This window comes from Rattus norvegicus, chromosome 4 (assembly GCF_021556685.1).
Source record: "Rattus norvegicus strain SHRSP/BbbUtx chromosome 4, alternate assembly SHRSP_T2T, whole genome shotgun sequence".
NCBI lineage: Eukaryota > Metazoa > Chordata > Mammalia > Rodentia > Muridae > Rattus > Rattus norvegicus.
In genome coordinates, this window is record NC_141537.1 from 70,506,724 (window position 1) to 70,525,411 (window position 18,688).

Below are 18,688 nucleotides of genomic sequence, written 5' to 3' on the forward strand. Positions count from 1 at the left end.
GTAATAAACATGGGAGTTCTAATCTTCCTTTGACATAGTGGCTCAATTTCCTTTTGATCTATTCCCAAGAATGGTATAGTTCCCTCATATGGTACTTCTATTTGAAAATTTTTGAGAAGCTTGCATATTGTTCTCTAAACTGGCTATATGAATTTATGTATACATCATTAGCCTACAAAGTTTCCTTTTCTTCACATCTTCACTATCATTTGTTATCGATTCTCTTTCTTTTCTCTTTTTTCTTGGATATTTTATGTATTTGCATTTTAAACATTATCCCCTTCTCCCTTCCCCATCTTTTCCCCTCCCCCTCTCCTTTCTTCTATGAAGATACTTCCACTCCCACCCACCCACTACAACCTCAATGTCCTGGCATTTCCCTACACTGCGGAAAGGAGCTTTCACAGGACCAAGAACTTTTCCTACTTTTGATGCCAGATAATGCCATCCTGTGCTACATATGCAGCTGGAGCCATGGGTCCCTTCATGTGTACTCATTGGTTGTTGGTTTAGTTCCTGGGAGCTCTAGGGTGTTTGACTGTTTAATATTGTTGTACTTATCTATTCTCTTTTTGACAAGTCATTCTTAGTGGGACAAAGCAATATCTTATATGGTATGACTTACATTTCCTTTATGATTATAATTCTGAAGAGCTAAATACTTTTTTGCATACATTAACTATTTGTATGTAGACAAGCAAGTCTGACTTCAAATCTAACACTATCAATGGACTCTAACATCTAATAAATCAGAAGTATTTCTGAAGAAATAATTCTAAATATTCATTGTGGTATTTGGTACTTGAGATCAACCTCACTGCCTTTATGGGAAGGTAGCCTTTTTCTTGGGAGAATGAAATCTGAGCCCATAAGATTAGACAGATATGTAAGGATGAGGACAGACAATGGTTGAACAGGAGACCATTGGTATCCACTGGGAACTGGAGAACTGCCAGATATATTTACATGAAGATGATGAGTAAGAAGATTGAAAGAAAATCCAAAGACAGGCTATTTGCTTTGTAATTTCCTTAGCTCAGTCCTTAGAAGTTGAAGCAACAATCCCTCTCCTATTTTATACTTAAGGACTCCTCTGTCATTCTAGATTAAATGTCAAATTATATCACAATATTTATCGGCTTTCTGATTCTGATTTTGTAATCTCTTCTCCGATTAAGTGCTACATTTGAATGTTTGTGTCCTCTCTAAGATGTATGTTGAAACTCACCTCAAGCATAGTAGTTTTAGAGGTGGGGGCTACATTTTCATGGATGTGAGTAGCATCTAGTAGAAGGATTCCAAGGAAATAAAATTATTCCTTTACTTATTCTTACTTTTTGCCATTTTGCATCCTTCCATTAAAGGATGTAGCAAAACAGCTGTCACCAGGTTTGTTTTCATTTGTAGTTTATAAGTTTCCAGTTTCATTTTTGAAGGAATTCCAAATAGACTAAGACAATAGGTATAAGGAGATGGTAATATGGATTCCAAATCAGTTCTGGACAGAGATGTGAGTGCCTTCAATGTGTTAATACAATTCTGCAGACTTGAGTAAACTGTCTTATTCATTCTTGCAACCCACAAGAGTCACTGGTCTCATCTTAAACCATTGTAAAACAAAGAACCAAACAAGAACGATGAGGATTTGTATTACATCATCTTTGTAATCACTCCCACTCTTGAACTGCACCATGACTTAATTGTTCTAACTCCCCTGTTACTAAATGTATTTCCAGTAAAGGATGTCATCTCTTAGAGCTCATGGTGAGACAGACAGATGGCACCCACACCCATGCAATTCAGATGCCTCAGCTGCTATGTGCCCTGCTCATAGTTTTTGTAGTGGATTAAGCTGGAAACCCTTTTTTTGCAAGGTGAGATGTTATGAGCTTATATGTTCCTTTCATTTCTTTTTTTTTTTTTTTTCCGGAGCTGGGGACCGAACCCAGGGCCTTGCGGTTGCTAGGCAAGCGCTCTACCACTGAGCTAAATCCCCAACCCTATATGTTCCTTTCATAATGAAAATTTCACTTCATAAAACAAGTGAAGATGAAGCTCTCAGATCCACACTTGGCAAGTCAAGTGCAGTTTTGGTTCCAGGAAATCTTAGGTGAGGCTAAGATAACTTGGAGGTTTTAGGACCTCTTTGAGGACAAGATTTGGCCTCAGAACTTTCGGTATTCAAAGGCTCCAGTGGTCTACTTGGAGTGGCTACAGATTGTCTTTGTGCTGCTTTTTAAACCTTTAGTCAACTGGCCAAGGAAAATTCCCCATGAAAACCTGTCAGTTAAATCTCATCGGCCATTAGTGAAGCTGTGCAAGTGAGCAGAAAGAGGAGGAGGAAGGATGCTTGAGTGATAATCAAAATGAAGTAGAGCTCCCAAGGCAGCTGATGTCAGTGCATGAAGGCAACGTGTGAGCTGAATGTGTGAGGATGCTGTGATGAAACCCATTTCTTGGAATATTATTCATCTCAAAACATTAGCTACATAAACAGGCAGACATACACTGGGAAAATTAAATCTTCAACCCTATTTATCTGCTGTTCTAAGTACCAGTGAACGTTGAACTTTAACCCTATGTTGCAGTACAGATTCCAAATGAGTGACTAAGCTTTATCCATGTCTGATATTCGAGTTGTACGGTTATGAGAATTAATGAAGTGCCTCTTCCAATTCCTATTTTAAAGTCCTTTCTCCAGTTGATACCCCCATTAGCTCCCTCACTGACAGACAATCTTTCCCCAAATGAAGTGTTTAACTTTCTGAAAACACGCATAGCAAGTTTGATAACCACAAATGACTGCAAAGTGGCCACCTTTAAATAACTCTGTTACCAGCTACATTGAGAAATGACAAGTTTTCAGCTTCCCATTGTCAGGGATAGGAAAAGAAGGGATTATATGCGAGTGACTACTAATCACTGAATTCACAGAAGTGAGACGCGGTGCCTCTCATGGTCCCATTTAATTGTGAGGTTGGATGTGGGCACATGCTTTGTCACATGTTTCAGAATTCCTCCTGTTGTGAGAGCTCAGTTATTTTTCATGATATTTTCAATCCAGGGCATGTAGTGAAAGATGCTAGCATAGATGCCAACATCAGCTCTCAAAACGCAGCCATCTGCATAAGACAATATTCCATAAAGTACCCCATTGCAGACCGCTGGGGCAGCCGTGACTTCCTACGGGAAAAGAAAACCAGGTTATCGTTCAAGCACCAGATAAGGAATCCAATGATGAAAGGAAGGTATCACGAGTCCATTACCTTGCAGGGCAGCCTCCGTCCTGGCACGATGCCCACACAGATCATGTTTTCTCGGATGTCAAAGGCTTTATAGGCATTATGACACTCAGCCTTGGAGATTACAGAGACGTTCACAGTCTGCAGTGAGTCAGGTTCCTTGGCTAGAGGAAAAAGGAAAGTCATATTTCCCGTGAGTTTTTCTAAGTATCAGAGCTTCCTATGCTTTCCTTCTTTTTTTTCATATCTATTCTATTATCAGGAAAGGAGTTCAAATTTTGAGAAATGAGAACCAAGAAGTTTAAACATTAAGTATACGAGAGATTTTCAGATTAACAACTTGTCATAATGCAAATGCCCATCCCCTTAGGAGGTTGGCTGGAAAGTGTCAGACATTCTTGCAACAAAATGAAACAAATTGCTTGAAATTTTTTCTGGAAATTTAAACATTTAGAGAGTGTCCTTTCCTATGCAAATTTTAGAGCTTGAGGTAACTTGTAAATATAGAGGCAGATGCTAAAACTAAATAATTATCTGATATAATAATAATAATAATAATAAAACAGTAATAGAACCACTTAAGGCATTAGTAAAAGTAGAGGAAAAAACCAACTAGACTAGGTGGTACAGTTTAATACTGTGTCTTCTGGTTTCTAATTCAAGCTGTTTTTTTTTTATATCAAAGTCTCATAATAAGAAAGGTTTTCTAATCTGTCAAGCAATGAGAATAAGGAAACCAGAGTACTATCTATCTATAGGTGCTCTTCTTAGGGATTCTTGGGCAAAAGTTCTATATTTGAGATTTTACCTTTTAAATTTGAATGAGTGCTTACTTCTAAACCTTTATTTGAAAATATGACACTTTTTACAAGTAAATATTGAGCTCCTTTGCCTTACTTTCTAGTATAACAATACATTCACAGATCCACATTTCTTTTGAGAGTAATTTCAGAAATGTTTACTTCATGAATTAGAGTTAATTAAGATACATTTATGTGTGTGGGGGTAAGGGGGTGAGGGAAGTCATTTTTCTTTTTTACACCCAGTGAAAGTAACCTAGGTAATAATTCTCTGGTGCTGCTAGCAATACTCAAAATTTATTATTTGATGAAGTTTTCTGTTTTGAAGTATACAATATTATTATTTATTACAATCACTTTACTGTGCATTCACTGTACTATACATCACTTGATCAACTTCTTCCCATTCTCCATCTCTTTAGTCTTCAGATATTTTTTTCAGTCCTACATAGTAATGCTCTGTCTGATTTGCCACAATATTATGATTTTATTTTATACTTGATATCTTATTATGCCTTTCCTCTTTCCAGAATTTGAGCTCATTCATTGCTTGAAATGGTTTGAAAACTTTTGATAGTATGTCATATTTCATTTTGGAGGGAAGAAAAGTAATACTCTGAGACAAAAATAAGAGTTCTGATACATATCATGAGGTATTCTATTGAAACTATTTCTTTTATATTTATAAGCCAAGAAGATATAAAGATATGTCAGAGGAAAGACTTTAATGTCTTCTAATGAGGTGAAGGAAAAGGAAATGGTGACAGCAGAAGCTTGAAGAAAGTCCTATGGAAGCAGAAGCTCAGAAGCTCAGAGGAGTCCTCAGAGAATGCCAGCAAAGTTAGACACCATCACTTTATGCTTTGAACTCACTGACGTCACATAGATTGTAGGCCCAGGTAGACACAGAGCACATGGCATTCACAGGCACAGTGTGTTGAGGTAGCTTGACTGCTTTTGCATAGTAACTGTGCTTAATCCCTCTTCTCAGTTTGATTAACATAAGGTCATATGAAATAGAAGAGACCGAGAAGTATGGATGACGGAACATTTTCTCATAGTCAGACACCTCCACGTCATGTTCTGTGGTATCTGCTGGGTTTGTTATCCCAAGAATCGCCCGGAGGTCCCTACAATGATAAGGAAATATTCATAAAAATAATTTATCAACTTTCTGCAATAATATGGACCTTAATTAGTTTTCCCCAAAGAACATCCCCTGAAGATCTTTCATGGATCATTTATTGAGAGTCATATATAAGTTGCTGGGTCTATGTGTGACTTGAGAACTCAAAGAGTAAAACAGTCTGAAGTTCTTATCACTCACGGTAAATTGCAGTGTGCAGATGTGACCACCCAAAGAGGATGGATCAGGACTCCAGTACAGGGCAAGTAATCAGACTTCAGGTAGACTAAGTAGGGGGGAGTGGTGCCAGCTATGTGATCTGGATTATAGGCAAAGGTACCTGGAAAGAAAGGAATGGGAATTTTTTTCATCAATCCCTAAGAAAAACATTGAAACAAAAACAAAATTTCAAAAGTACAACAACAAAAATCAAAAAAGGGGGGGGATATGTTTCACTATCTTCAAGTTATTGAACCCTCCTCTTCAGCACTTTTAAATAGTAAATCAAATCTTTAAAGTGACTTATTTTGTTCTGAAGACAATGACAGTTGATAGAAACAGTTACTTTAAAATTTTAAAACTGTTTATCCTTTTAATTGTAAAGAAATATTCTTCTACTTGAATTGTGAGTTCTCTTAGGCCTGTGAGAACTCTCAGTAGGTGGGACAGTTGTTGAGCAAGTCTGACAACCTGAGTTTGATTCCTCCAGAACTCAAAGATGAAAGGAGAGTACCTACCTCACAAAGTAGCCTACAACATTCACAAATGTACCATAACCAATGGATCCCCTCTTCTTACATATATAATAATAAAGAAATGACTTTTAAAAGAAATACAAGTGCTCTCATTTTATACAACTTCGTGGAATCTGTAAGAGTAGCTAATTACTAAACGAATTTACCAAGTTTAAATTGTTATTAACATTCGCCTGTAAAATGCCCTCTATAGGATCATATATTTGAACACTTGAATGCCAGCTGGTGGTGGTGTCTGGGGAAGTAGATCTCTAGAGAGCAAGCTTTGAGGTTGTTAGCCTATTCCACTTCCTGTCTAGTCTCTGATTTGCATAGATGTGAGCAAGCAGCCTCATGTTTCCACTACCAATTTAGAGGTTGCTCTTGTTGTCATGTCTTCTCCACAATAATAGACTGTTATCTCAGCTCATAAGCCAAGTGAGCCTTTCTTCTTTATGTTGCTTCTTGTCAGTTCTTGGTTATAGCAATAAGAATAGTAACCGATACAAGGACTTTCACAAGTTATCTCTTTCTTTCAACAGTTGTACCATGAACAATGAAAGCCAGTACCACGACAAGAACAGGGCAAATGCTCTCAGAGTCTAAGGACAACAAGGGAGTAAATAATTCCACCAATTAATGTCAGGTACTAGTATATGGCAGGCTCTGTTTAGGAATTTGAGCTAGCTTATAAGTGAAACAGATAACCATGCTCTCAAACATCTGAATTTGTAAACATATTAGAAAATAAAAACCAGAAAACCCAAGTAAATAAAATAGCATGTTTTGTGGTGATTAAAACTATGGGAATAAAGTTAGGCCCATTAAAGATATAAAGTACAAGTGCAGAAGGCAGGTATTCTCATAGGAAGTAGCTAAACTTGGTAGGTGCGGTGGCAGTGCTGAGAGATAGAGAAACAGTCAAACACTAAGTCTGAAATGATGTCTCTATCATTTTTCCTATCTTTCATGTCTTCCCAAGGACTCTTCTTTGACAAACAGTGGCAGATGTGAATATACTCACCAAGCAGGGTTGAAAGAATGAAGAAGACTAACTTCATTATGATGTTGAAAGCTAATTTGAGATGGAGTTTAGCTCAGTATCTCTGTAAAGTGTAAAGAAGAGAGAAGGAGATAAAACACTGATCAGTGGTGAAATTTACTTTTTGAAAAACTCTCCCCATCAGAGTACAGAGTGGTGTCAGAGGAAGGAAATAACTTGTCACAAACTTGGTCTCTCACGCTGTCTAGAGCTGAATTTTGACTTCTCTTGAAGTTACTTAATCCAAGTGAGATGTTCACAATGTCTCCACAGCCTCCTGCTCTTTGATTTGTGCAGGAAGGCTGATCCCTGCGCTACATACATGATGCAGACCCCTCCCATCTCTATGATGTTGTTTACCCCATTTGTGTGACACTAGAATTTATCTGTACTCTCGCACTGACAGTAACCCCTTTGCTTAGCACTTGGTGTTTCTTTGAAGTACTTTAGCTGTCTTTTTCATGACAAAAACCAGCCATCATTTAAAACCTCAAACCTTACCAGAGTTGGAATATGTCTTGATTTTGGTTGGGTACCCTTATATTTAAAGTTTCCATTTCTATCTTCAAGGAGCTCTCAAGCTGGAAGAAGTGATAGACAGTGAAGCAAATGGGTGCTACCAAAAGTATCCAGACACAAAGACACTGATATATTATACAGACTAGGTAATACTATTTGTAAATCACATCTGTTAAAATATCAGTAATCCAAAAATATAAAATATTAAAATGCAACAATCAACAAGCAACCTGACTTGAATGTAGGCCTAAGATCTGAGCAGGTTTAGTCTCCTTGGATTGCCAAAATAAATAGCACAGTCTATGTGCCTTGAACAACAAACATTAATCTTCTTATAGACCTGGAGGTTGTAACTTATTTCTCCAATTACTGACAAATTTGGTCAAGGTGGTTGAGGGATAGTTACCTTCTTCTGGGGGCTCACTTGGCTTTTCCAGTATGTGTATATGCACAGCAAAGGAGGGGAAATAAACTATTATTTTTCTTATAAGAATCTAATACTTAGAGAGTTCCCAAAATATGGAACAGAAATGACTGAGAAATAAATTTAAAATGTGCAACATCCATAGCCATGAGGAAATGCTAATTAAAATTACTTACTTTTATCTTACTTGAGTCAGAATGGTCAAGGTAATTAAACGAATTATAGCACCTTTTAGATAGTGAGGATGTGAGGGAAGGGTAACACCTATTTCTGGTGGGAGTGCAAACTAGGAGAGCCACCGTGGAAATCAGTGGGTGAGGTTTCTCAGGAATCTGGTAATTGATCTGCCTTAATATCTACTATAACTCTCTTGGGCATATACTTAAAGGATTTTATGTCCTACTAGAGAAGCTCACCTATGTTCATTGCTGCTCTCTATATAATAGCCAAAAATCAGTAGTGTGAACATCTGTCAAGTGATGAATGGATAATGAGATATGGTGCATTTACACAATGGAACACTGCTCCACTATTGAGAAAATGAACCATGAAATCTGAAGGCAAATGGATAACAATAGAAACAAATATCCTTCCAAGTGAGGTAACACAGACCTAAAAAGACAAATACTGCCTGCTTTTCTTATATGCAGATGTTAGCGTTTAAGTTTTCTTTGTGTCCTTTAATCTGCAGCTGTGAGTACCCAGTAAGGGACAGGAGATAGTGGTCCAAGAATGGGGAAATATAGTGTTATAATGAGAAAAATGAAAACTAGAACAAGATGTTGAAATGGAAGGGCAAGATAAATGAGGGAGTGTGGCAACGATAATTAACATTAAAGGTCTTTGAAAAAAACGATGAAAATATACTAAAACAAGCATTAAAGGAATTTAAATGAAATCATCATGTAATAGAGGAGATAATACCCTAATTAGTTGTCTTATACCACCAAGTCAATGTTTCAGTAATAGGGATAGTTTACATAGTGTGGAATCATTAACTAAAGGGATTCCTTAGTGCCCTTGAAACATCATGGGTTATTACCAAGGCTATTGGTTACTTTATGCAATATGATGACCAGGACTTATTACTGAAAACACTACTAAATTATGTCATCAAATTGAAGCAATCAAGCTGGTACACAAACAGAAGTTTCACCCCCTACTGTCTAGCATTCTATTGGAAGAGAAAATTAATCATTAATCACTGTGCTGCAAATCTTCTGGCCTATAACACAATTCTGATTATAAGATATACTCATGTAATAGTGGAGAAAATGTCATAGAAGTAACCAACCACATTTTAAATGTAATTCAAGGCCCACTGTGTGAGATGGAACTCACACCAGACACTACTAAAGTAGTCAGGAACCTGAAACTAAACAGGTTCTGGACCTTAGGGGAAGAATCTTCTACTACTATTCTGATAAGGGAATATAGCAATAAAATTGGCTTCTGATGACTTTGCTATATACAGAAATCAGTGCATTACTTAAACTTCACCAGAGTTTATTCTTGCAGTAGTTACTAAGACAGAAATCTGCAACTGGAAATGTAAAGAGTTAGAAACGTTGGCATACTCACACCTTTGTGAGTCATCCTTAATAAAATCCCTCCCTTCAAGGCTTAGGGATCTTTGTAGAAGAAGTGAGGAAAGACTATAAGAGCAAAAGGTAGTAGATGGCTCCGAGAAGGCATTATCTTTTAGTTACAACAGTATATGTATATATATATACATATACATATACATATACATATACATATACATATACATATACATATACATATACATATACATATACATATACATATACATATACATATACATATACATATGCAGAAAGTGTGACAGCATGCATAAAATTAGTACAGTTTCAAAGGAGACAAGATACCAGCACACAGAAAAAGAAAACACAAATCCCCACCCTAACCAAGAAGGTATTTTCAACTGATAACCACTGGGAATGGAAAATAAATACGTTTTCTCCAATTACATGCCACAGGTATATTAACCACACAACTCAGACCAAACCTTATGTTTAGGAGTAGTTGACCAGCACAAAACCACAAAATGGACTTCATACTTTTTTTCTTGGTATTTTGTTTCATGTGGATTTGATCTTTTTATCTTATTGTGTTTTGCTTTTGTTTTTGTTCAGAGAGAGAGAGAGAGAGAGAGAGAGAGAGAGAGAGAGAGAGACAGGGAGAGAGAGAGAGAGAGAGAGAGAGAGAGAGAGAGAGAGAAAGAGAAAGAGAGAGAGAGAGAAGTTAGGTGGGAACAGAGATAGAATATTATAGAAGTTGTAAGGAGAAGGAATATTATTAAAATATGTGGAAACTTTTAAGTAAAATAATTCTTTTTGGAAGAGTAGTAATTCTGAGGGTGGAGACATAGCTCAGCAGTTATGATTACTTACTAGTTTTGTAGAAGACTTCAGTTTATTTCACAAACACATGTCAGGTGGCTTGTAATCACTTTAGCTCCAGGGATCTAACTTCTTCTAGTCTTTGCACTCATATACATACTCTCATACAGATGCACAGGTATGCACATAATTAAAAATAAAAACCTTCAAAAGAGAATTCTACCTCTATTAGATTTTCTCCCTTCCTCTGTAATCTCATGTAATCCTGACAAAATATGGTAATGCTGGCTTTCAGGGAGTCTAGAAGTTTGCTCAGAAGCTAAATGTCAATATTCCATATATCCAACCAATCATATTCCTTGTTTTTTACCTAGTGAATTGAAAATATTTACACAAAAAATGAAGATTAATATTTACAAAATCACTATCCATAGTTGCACAACCTTGAAAGCAGGTAAGTGGATAAACAAGGTATGCTAAATCCACATGTGGAAATATTTAATTACATTTAACTACAAACATCACAGAAATCTATGTGGTCCTCTTCACTTAAACATGAGCAGTGCTTTTGACTTGCTTAATAGAGTACTCTAGAGGTTGTGGGATGTCTCCATATGATGATGCTACTGCATAAGGATAAATTATATGCTCTATGAATTTTTCCAATGCCCACAAGAGAATCTCCATGCTTGCTTGATTACATCAAATGTTGTGAAGCTTAAAGTCAAAGAAGGTATGGTGAGGAAGTTCAGCTGTTGCCAATCTCTCAAATCAATACAGTCTATGAACCTATTGTGGTACTCAGCTAACAGTAAGCAGGAAACCAGGGCCCTGTGAAGTGTAAACACTAGACATGAATTTTACTGGGAACTTGAATAATGGATGAATTGTTTGAAGGTTTCTCAGGAGCTGAGGAGTGAGTCTAGCTTAGTTGTGCCTGAACTATGAAACCAGGGAAACTGAGGTCATAAGAATTGTGCTATTTTAAGGCACTAAGTTTGAGTTAAAGACTTGCATACAGCAATAAAACATAATACAAATATATACTTTGTTTGAGACCATATAATAGTGTCTTTGAGAGGAATTTCTATACTCCATGAGAAAATGTTTGTGACTAGAGGGATGGTAAACAGTAAGAAATGGAAAAAATAGGGAGAAATCTGTGGAAAGATGAATCAGGGTTTAGGAGAAAAGAATTATGAGTAGAATGACAGAGAAGGACTATTATAGAGAGAAGGATCCTATAAAACTGTTGGAAAGTGGATCTAATTCTTTGTCTTAAATTGGCTCCCCAAATCGCATGGGAATCTGCATGTCCAGACTCTGAGGGTCCTTGTCCCCAATTGGTTTTTGATTAATCAATAAAGCTGCAATGGTTAATGGCTGGGCAGTGTGAAAAAGGTGGGACTTTTAGGATTCCCAGGCAAGAAGAACAAATCACCAAGACTCAGAAGAATGCATGTATCCCACCTTTGCCTTATCTTATGCTCGGGTCATTATCATTGAAGGACATTTATTTTCAACTGACTTGATTTTGTTCAAGTCGTGTGTGTGTGTGTGTGTGTGTGTGTGTGTGTGTGTGTGTGTGTGTGTTCAAGTATGCAGATGTGGGTATTATGTGTGAGTACAGATGCCCGTGAAAGCCCATTTGATCCCTGAGAGCTGCGGTTATAGTTGTAAACCACCTGATATAAGTGCTGGGTGAACTCAGGTCCTCTGGAAAAGCAGAACATGCACTTAATATCTGAACCATCTCTCCAGTCCATACTTTCACAGTTTTTGTGTGCTATTGGTGAATTTAAATTAGTGTTTCTTGCATAAGCCTGTAGCAAACTCATTAATTATAATATGAGGAACTCATTGGTAGCTAGTTCACCAGGGAAACTTTGAGGAGAAAGAAGCTTTGAAATAAAGGGCTTCTGTGGAGAATAATACGATTAATTGTAATGTATGCTTCTCAAATCCTGAAGATGTTATTTAAGAGTTATGGCAGGGAGCACTGCCAAGAGCCATCTAGGAGTAACTAAAAACTAGCAGGTGATCTTCCTAAGATGGTTCTACCATGGACTAATATTTATGACAGATTTTGCTTCTCTAGGCAAGGCCAAGAAGATTAAATCCTAGGAAAGATTTCTGCTGTATGATTTTCCTGTTATTATTATTATTATTATTAAATATGTAACAATCAATAGGTATTGGCCTACTTTCTGAGCAGATTTCTACAGACATACAAAGATGTACTACCTTGTAGTGATACTATATAAATAGATAATGACTCTATAGAATTCCTCATTTGATTCAAATAATTTCAGGAGAATGATTTTAGAGATGGTCTTAGTTGCTAGAAAGATGTAATAAAGTTAGAACCAGGAATATAAAGTGCCCACTCCTCATAATAGTAGGTAAAGGCTGAATTATAATAAATACAATGAGCTTTCATAATTACACTAAAAATAGAAATAGACTTGGGATAATTTTGTGTTCAAAGAAAAACATTTAGGTCCAAGGATAAACTAACAGTTGTGCACTTTGATTAAGCAAGGCAGTGTAAAAATTGTTGCTCTGAACTTATGAGTATATTATAATGAAACAATGCTTTGATGTTAACATCATCATTCATCTGTAACTTCCATCCTATGTAATATTTTATTTCTGAGGTAATTTTCTAAAAAACTTTTTGTCTGTGAAGGTATAAAAAGACCAGAGAAAAAGTTGCTGTTTGAATGGTTTGGCTTGGGAAGCTTTGCCTACATACATGCATGCATGCATGTATCCAGATGTATGTCTGTTTGTCTATATGTTTGTGTGTAGGTTTTGTGTATATATGTAAGCATATATGAATACTTGTTTGTGACAGACAGTCAGGCCTGGCCAGAGTGTGGATATTTGAATATTTGAATGTATATGTGTCTGTTGTCTGCATAAAGCATCTTACTCATTTTCCTTTTCTTCTCCTCTGGTTCACAAAGAGTTAACCAGCTTAGCCAGAAAGGCTTCTGGCATTCACCAGAGCAAGGGACACTAGCAGTAAATCCTTTTATTTAATTCCCTGCTGCTAAGCAGCAAGTGTTAATCTCCAGATATTAGCACTGATTAAAGCACAAGTAATAGAATTAGCTTTAAGCACTTAAGAAAACAGAGAAGAGTAAGAAAGAGTTAAGTTTTCCTAGTGCTTATTTAAGTATAAAATGTTGAATACAGCACAGAGAGTTATGTTAATAAAGCACAGAGTTAGAGTAAAGAAGACAGAGGTTTTGTTTTTTTAGTTTAAATTTTTTACAGTCCAGTTGTTGCCCCTCTCCCAATCTGCTCTCCCACAGTTCCTCATCCCATTGTCCCTCTCCCCTATTTCAAGAGGATGCCCCCTTCCCTCCTCCCACCAGGCCTTCCCACTCTTTGGGGCTTCAAGTCTCTCCAGGGTTAGGTGCATCTTCTCCCACTGAGGCCAAACCAGTCAGTCTTCTGCTGTGTATTTGTCTGGGTCCTTGGACCAGCAAGCGTATGCTGTCTGTTTGGTGGCTCAGTGTCTGAGATATCTCAGGGGTTTGGGTTAGTTGAGACTGCTGAAACCAGTTTTTTTTAAACCATAAAATAAGCAAGAAAGATTTTGGAACCTTTTAGAAGTTATCAGCAAGCATTCAATATAGTTAGAGAGCTAGATGGCCAAACTGCATCTGGAGAACATCAGTCTAAAAGGCAACATCCAGTGCTGAGTCCCACTTCAAGCCCACTTCAGGCCAGGCAGGCTCCTGGCAGAGCACCAGTCAGGGAAGCAAAGAGAGGACTTGGGTAAAATGGAATGAGATGGGAAGAGATGGGCAGAGAACAGCTTGTAGTTTAAATGTTGCCAGCGACTGACTGTGGGGAACATAAAATTATTTTATTATTTCTCCTTCCCTAAAGCCTGTTTTCCCCCCATGTATTGTTATGCGGTTATTTTTATGTTATTCACATATTTCTTAGGATGCATAGCAGTTATATACTCCTTTGTTTTTTAATCAATTATGTTTAGTTTATCTTCTCCAAGTTCCTTAGTGCCTCTCCCATCATGCAAAATAGTTAGAATTATGTTCCAGTGAAGGCTATCGGTCATTTCCATTAGAGTAATCATTACAAGATTACAGAATTGACTGAATTGTGACAAAGGACACTTTATACTCACACAGTTTCTCATTGCACAATCTTGTGTGTGTGTGTGTGTGTGTGTGTGTGCAAATAAACAAGTTTGTTACTAAATTTCTCATTGTTCTCAAGGTTTACATTCTGATAAGGGTAGGAGTCATACATTTCCGGTGATTTTTTATTGGGTGTTTCCCTTGGATTTTTTTTCATTAAGACAGACGATGAGTTGTCGATCCTCTGTAGAGACTGCATGATTTTACACTGAGTGGAGTGACTTCTCAGTGTGAATGCATCACTCTTAGGATCCATCTTGCATAAGGATGAATTTCAGTGAAGAAGCCTTCACTTCCGTTGGTTATACCTGCTTTCCCCCAGGACAGTATTCCATGCACCCTCCCACTGCAGATGGCTGGAGCAGCTGAGACTTCCTGACAAAAAGAGGTAAGATGTCAATGTCACTTTGTTGTCATAGATCAAGAAGAAATCCTAAGATATGGCATGTAGTAGTAGCCAAGTCATCTGGGGGAATGAATCCATTGTGTGGCAGAAGTGACAACTTTTACTTCTGTCCGCTGTATTCCCTCCCTTTTCAGTTCAAGTTTTATATAAGCTGAGTACAAGTAGGAGTAGGACAGATGGTCCCCCTAGAGTTCTCCTACTCTAAGATCTGGGAAGGGAATGAGGTACATTGCAGAATCCTAAGTCAGGGAGGGGGACTTGAGCTCTCTTCCCTTTGCTCTGTGGAGAATGCTTTTGATACGTGATGTTTGATATTCTAACACTACCTCTCTCCTTAGTGGATCCTGGACTATCTTCTTGGATGGAGAAAAACAAGGTACCTTAGTTGAAGATTTAACATTAAATGAATGTCCTATGCACATGATGTTTATTCTCGTTTCTTGTCTCTGTTGATGGAGAGTATTCCAGCAGTCACTTGGGGAACGAGAATACTGATTTGTCCATGTCAAAGTGTCAGGATCACTATCTGTGGGAGAGAAAAGACAGATGAGATTCAGAGCTGTTCTTCTGTCCAGTAATCATGCACCAGCCCCTAGTTTGTGAATAAATCAGTCCCTGAGTAGATTCAATGCAAGTAGATATAGACGCTCGAATCACTCTTGCAGAATCTCCATGTTGGAGAAGTAGATTCCAAAGTTCTTCATCTATCCATCATTAGATACATAGTTCTATCTGCTGTGCATAATTCATAATGGTTTGAAAACGTTGTATGGAGATTATAAATGTCCACAAAGAAAAAGAAGCAATATACCTGTTATCCAAAATTTCTACTACAAACCTTATTGGGTATCCATCTCATCTTCTTTACATTTTATCACATAAAAATGTACATAAAATTACTCTTTTGATCTATCTGTCTGTCTGTCTGTCTGCCTGCCTATCTATCTATCTATCTATCTATCTATCTATCTATCTATCTATCTATCTATCTGTTTATTGTGAGTATTTGTGTATGTGTACATGTATGTGCATGTCTGCATGTACTTTGTGAATTGGTGAAGGTCAAATGACAACTTGTGGGATTCAATTCTTTGCTTCGATTGTGTGGGTTCTGGATATTGAACTCAGACTGTGCCTTTACTAGAAAAGACACGTTGCTAGCCCCAAACCTCAAATCATGCCTCAGGTAACAATGGAATGCTCTGAGAAATGGATCACTAGGCAAAATATACTTGCACAAATCTAAATTGTAAAGACTACTACTTGTCTAAGCTACATTTTATAGTTTGTCATGCCTAGGCTATAAACCTGCCTAGCATGTGACATCAGTGAATGTTGTCACACGGTGGTAACAAATCATGCATTTAAACATACGTGAATGTAGAAAACTTTGGTATAATACTTTTGGTGTTTTTTAAGCTGTAAAACAGATTTTGCAGGATTGCTGTTGCATACCTCTCCTCATTGTCTGAAACACCGTTATGTAGATCTTGGTTATTAACGGTTATTTATTTGAATGTGTATCTCCGTAGAGATGCACATGCACATGTTCCCTGGAGAGCTTACATTGCTCGTCTCCATCAGAGAAATTGCCACTGTACTCTAAATGTCTGGGTAAAGGAACTTCAACCAATATACTAAGTATTTTAATCTCTAATAGAGATGTTAAGAAAAAAACCCAACAACTTATCAAGTGAAGCATTGTGATACCCAAGGAGCTGATAGCAAATCTAGTAAGACAGAGCCATGTAAATTAGACCAAAACATAACATGTAAGAGAGAGAGAGAGAGAGAGAGAGAGAGATAGATAGATAGATAGATAGATAGATAGATAGATAGAGAAAGAGAGAGAGATTGATTATGTTCAGTTTTAAGTATTTTATTTTCAAGAAAAAATCACTTGAAAAACTATGTGGAAATAGAAGGGGTCTTTTAGAGGTAGTCTGCCATTCATTTTTACTGTTTTGATATACAAAGCTGACACAATAAAATCTTCATATAGTGTAGTTGGCTTTATTTCAAATGACACCTAATAAATTAGTTTTGTAAGGTGTGATGAAATTTCAAATAAAGCTTAAAAAGTCAATGAGAAAAACCACGTGAAATGTATTTTGTTATTTATAAGGAATATGCTCTTCGATTCCTAGTCAGTTTCTAAAGTTAAAAGTTACAAACTACTGAGAAAATTCAAGTCCCTATAGTTTATTTTATGTGAAAAAACATATTTATTTGGAAAGTCCTCATTTTCTTTTCATGATACCAGAGGCTGGATTTAAACCTGACCAAGCAACTATGAGAAAATCTAAAATAAGCAGGAAGTAACAGCCATCAAGGACTAATAACGTGTATTAGAAAGCCATGTTGGAAGAGTAGCTCCTGCTCACAGCACATCTCTCTATTCTTCCCAAGTGGGGCCCATAGGGGAGAGAGGTGTGTGCTCATACTAGGGTCTGTGATTATTTTCCCATGACAGGTGTCACATTAGAGATATAAGTACAAGCATGCTGTAAGAGCCAGCTCCTCTATGAAACCTCCACGTGTGTACCCACAAGTGCAACACAAAGTATGAAAATTATACTCTGTAGGGAATCAGCACTGGCAAGAGGGTAGATTTTGCTCTTTCAACATTTCTTCGTCATACAGGGTTCAATGGAAAGAATGTGTCCGTATGCTGTAGACACAGTCTGGGTTCCTATGGTAGAGAGTTGAAAGCACCCTATCCCCTCACTCATAACAAAAGGTTTGTTTTGCTTTTCCTAACTTCTCCTCTAAGATGTGCATGGTAGGCTTTCAGCAGTTCCTGGACAGAAGCCCATCCTCCACCTAGAATATCATCTTAGTCAATAAGGACTACCAGTTTTTAAAATCTATTTGGATTTAGTTCATTAGTCCCAGTTCTCCAGTATTATAGAAATAGCACGATCTCTAAATTACTGCCTGCCCTATTTGCTGCTGTCAGAGTAGTTTTCCTGCACCACTCTCATGAGTTTATCCTGTCACCTCCTGGGAGACCAAGTCTTGCTGGGAATCACTGCAGATTAAGACCTTTAAATATTACCTCTTCCCATCATGTATAATCAACCACATCTTTCTCAGACACAACTTCCCCGGGATGAAGAAATCAGAGGCAAGCACTTACAGTTATTGTAGTGATTCCAGGTCCATGTGGGTATAAAGCAGGTTTCATTAAATACCATTGGTTCCATAGCTATGGCTATAGTCCCCACATACATGTCGATAGTAGCAGGATATGAGAGTTTTATCAGCATCAAGTCATTTTTCCGGATATTTGCATCAAAATTGGGGTGGACTACAGTCAATGAGTAACCATGTATCTGTTCTTTCTCATTTTTGATGTTGGGTCGGTAAACTCCCAGTCGGATTTTAGTTCTTCGAGAAAAAGAAAGACAGAGAGATGGAAGAGAATACAGTCACTGAATGTTAAACTACTAAAAAAAATGTAAAAAGTAACCTTATTCAATCAACCTAGCTTTACTTTTCATCTGCATAATTGAAGCTTACTAACACTGTGTATAAAATAATAGTTTACAGGATGATTATGTTTTTGCCATTCATATGGGATGACCAACATGGGATCTGATATCCAGAGCCAACTCAGTAGTTGGCTTTTTTTTTTTTTTTTTTTTTTTTTGAGCTGGGGACCAAACCCAGGGCCTTGCACTTGCTAGGCAAGCGCTCTACCACTGAGCTAAATCCCCAACCCCAGTAGATACTATCCTAATTAAGATTTGAACAATATGAACTAGCAGCCAGTAGATAATTTATAACATTTGATGGGTTCAGAGATTTTATGTATATTTGTGCAGGCAGATTTTGAGCAGTACCTAACTGCTGCT

At 37.2% G+C, this 18,688-nt stretch overlaps 2 protein-coding genes across 6 annotated transcripts in view; both read right to left on the reverse strand.

Moving 5' to 3' along the window:
* Positions 1-1,932: 1,932 nt before the first annotated feature.
* Positions 1,933-7,249, reverse strand: Prss58 (serine protease 58). 2 transcript variants are annotated; one of them, XM_087658402.1, is made up of 6 exons: positions 7,133-7,249; positions 6,927-7,008; positions 5,370-5,508; positions 4,916-5,172; positions 3,267-3,406; positions 1,933-3,183 (listed from the first exon to the last, which is right to left on the reverse strand). In XM_087658402.1, the coding sequence occupies exons 2-6, from the start codon at positions 6,961-6,963 to the stop codon at positions 3,034-3,036; spliced, it is 723 nt and encodes a 240-aa protein (XP_087514528.1). In that variant the 5' UTR covers positions 6,964-7,008; positions 7,133-7,249; the 3' UTR covers positions 1,933-3,033.
* A 196-nt stretch (positions 7,250-7,445) lies between these two features.
* Positions 7,446-18,688, reverse strand: part of Prss59 (protease, serine 59) — a 29,098-nt gene continuing 17,855 nt past the window's right edge. Inside the window, exons 3-6 of one of the 4 annotated variants that reach the window (XM_087658405.1) lie at positions 17,971-18,221; positions 15,212-15,357; positions 14,734-14,800; positions 7,446-7,525 (exon numbers count right to left, since the gene is read on the reverse strand). In XM_087658405.1, coding sequence (XP_087514531.1) covers positions 7,521-7,525; positions 14,734-14,800; positions 15,212-15,357; positions 17,971-18,221 — 469 coding nt within the window. In that variant the 3' untranslated portion in view covers positions 7,446-7,520. 4 annotated transcript variants of the gene reach the window in all.

What these genes read in the sequence shown, in the direction of transcription:
- Prss58 (XM_087658402.1), bottom strand. Translation starts at nt 6,963, where the DNA reads ATGAAGTTAGTCTTCTTCATTCTTTCAACCCTGCTTG. An exon ending in TCTGCACACTGCAATTTACC is followed by an intron (nt 5,173 to 5,369) that starts GTGAGTGATAAG and finishes TTATCATTGTAG; the next exon opens with GGACCTCCGGGCGATTCTTG. An exon ending in GACGGAGGCTGCCCTGCAAG is followed by an intron (nt 3,184 to 3,266) that starts GTAATGGACTCG and finishes CTTTTCCCGTAG; the next exon opens with GAAGTCACGGCTGCCCCAGC.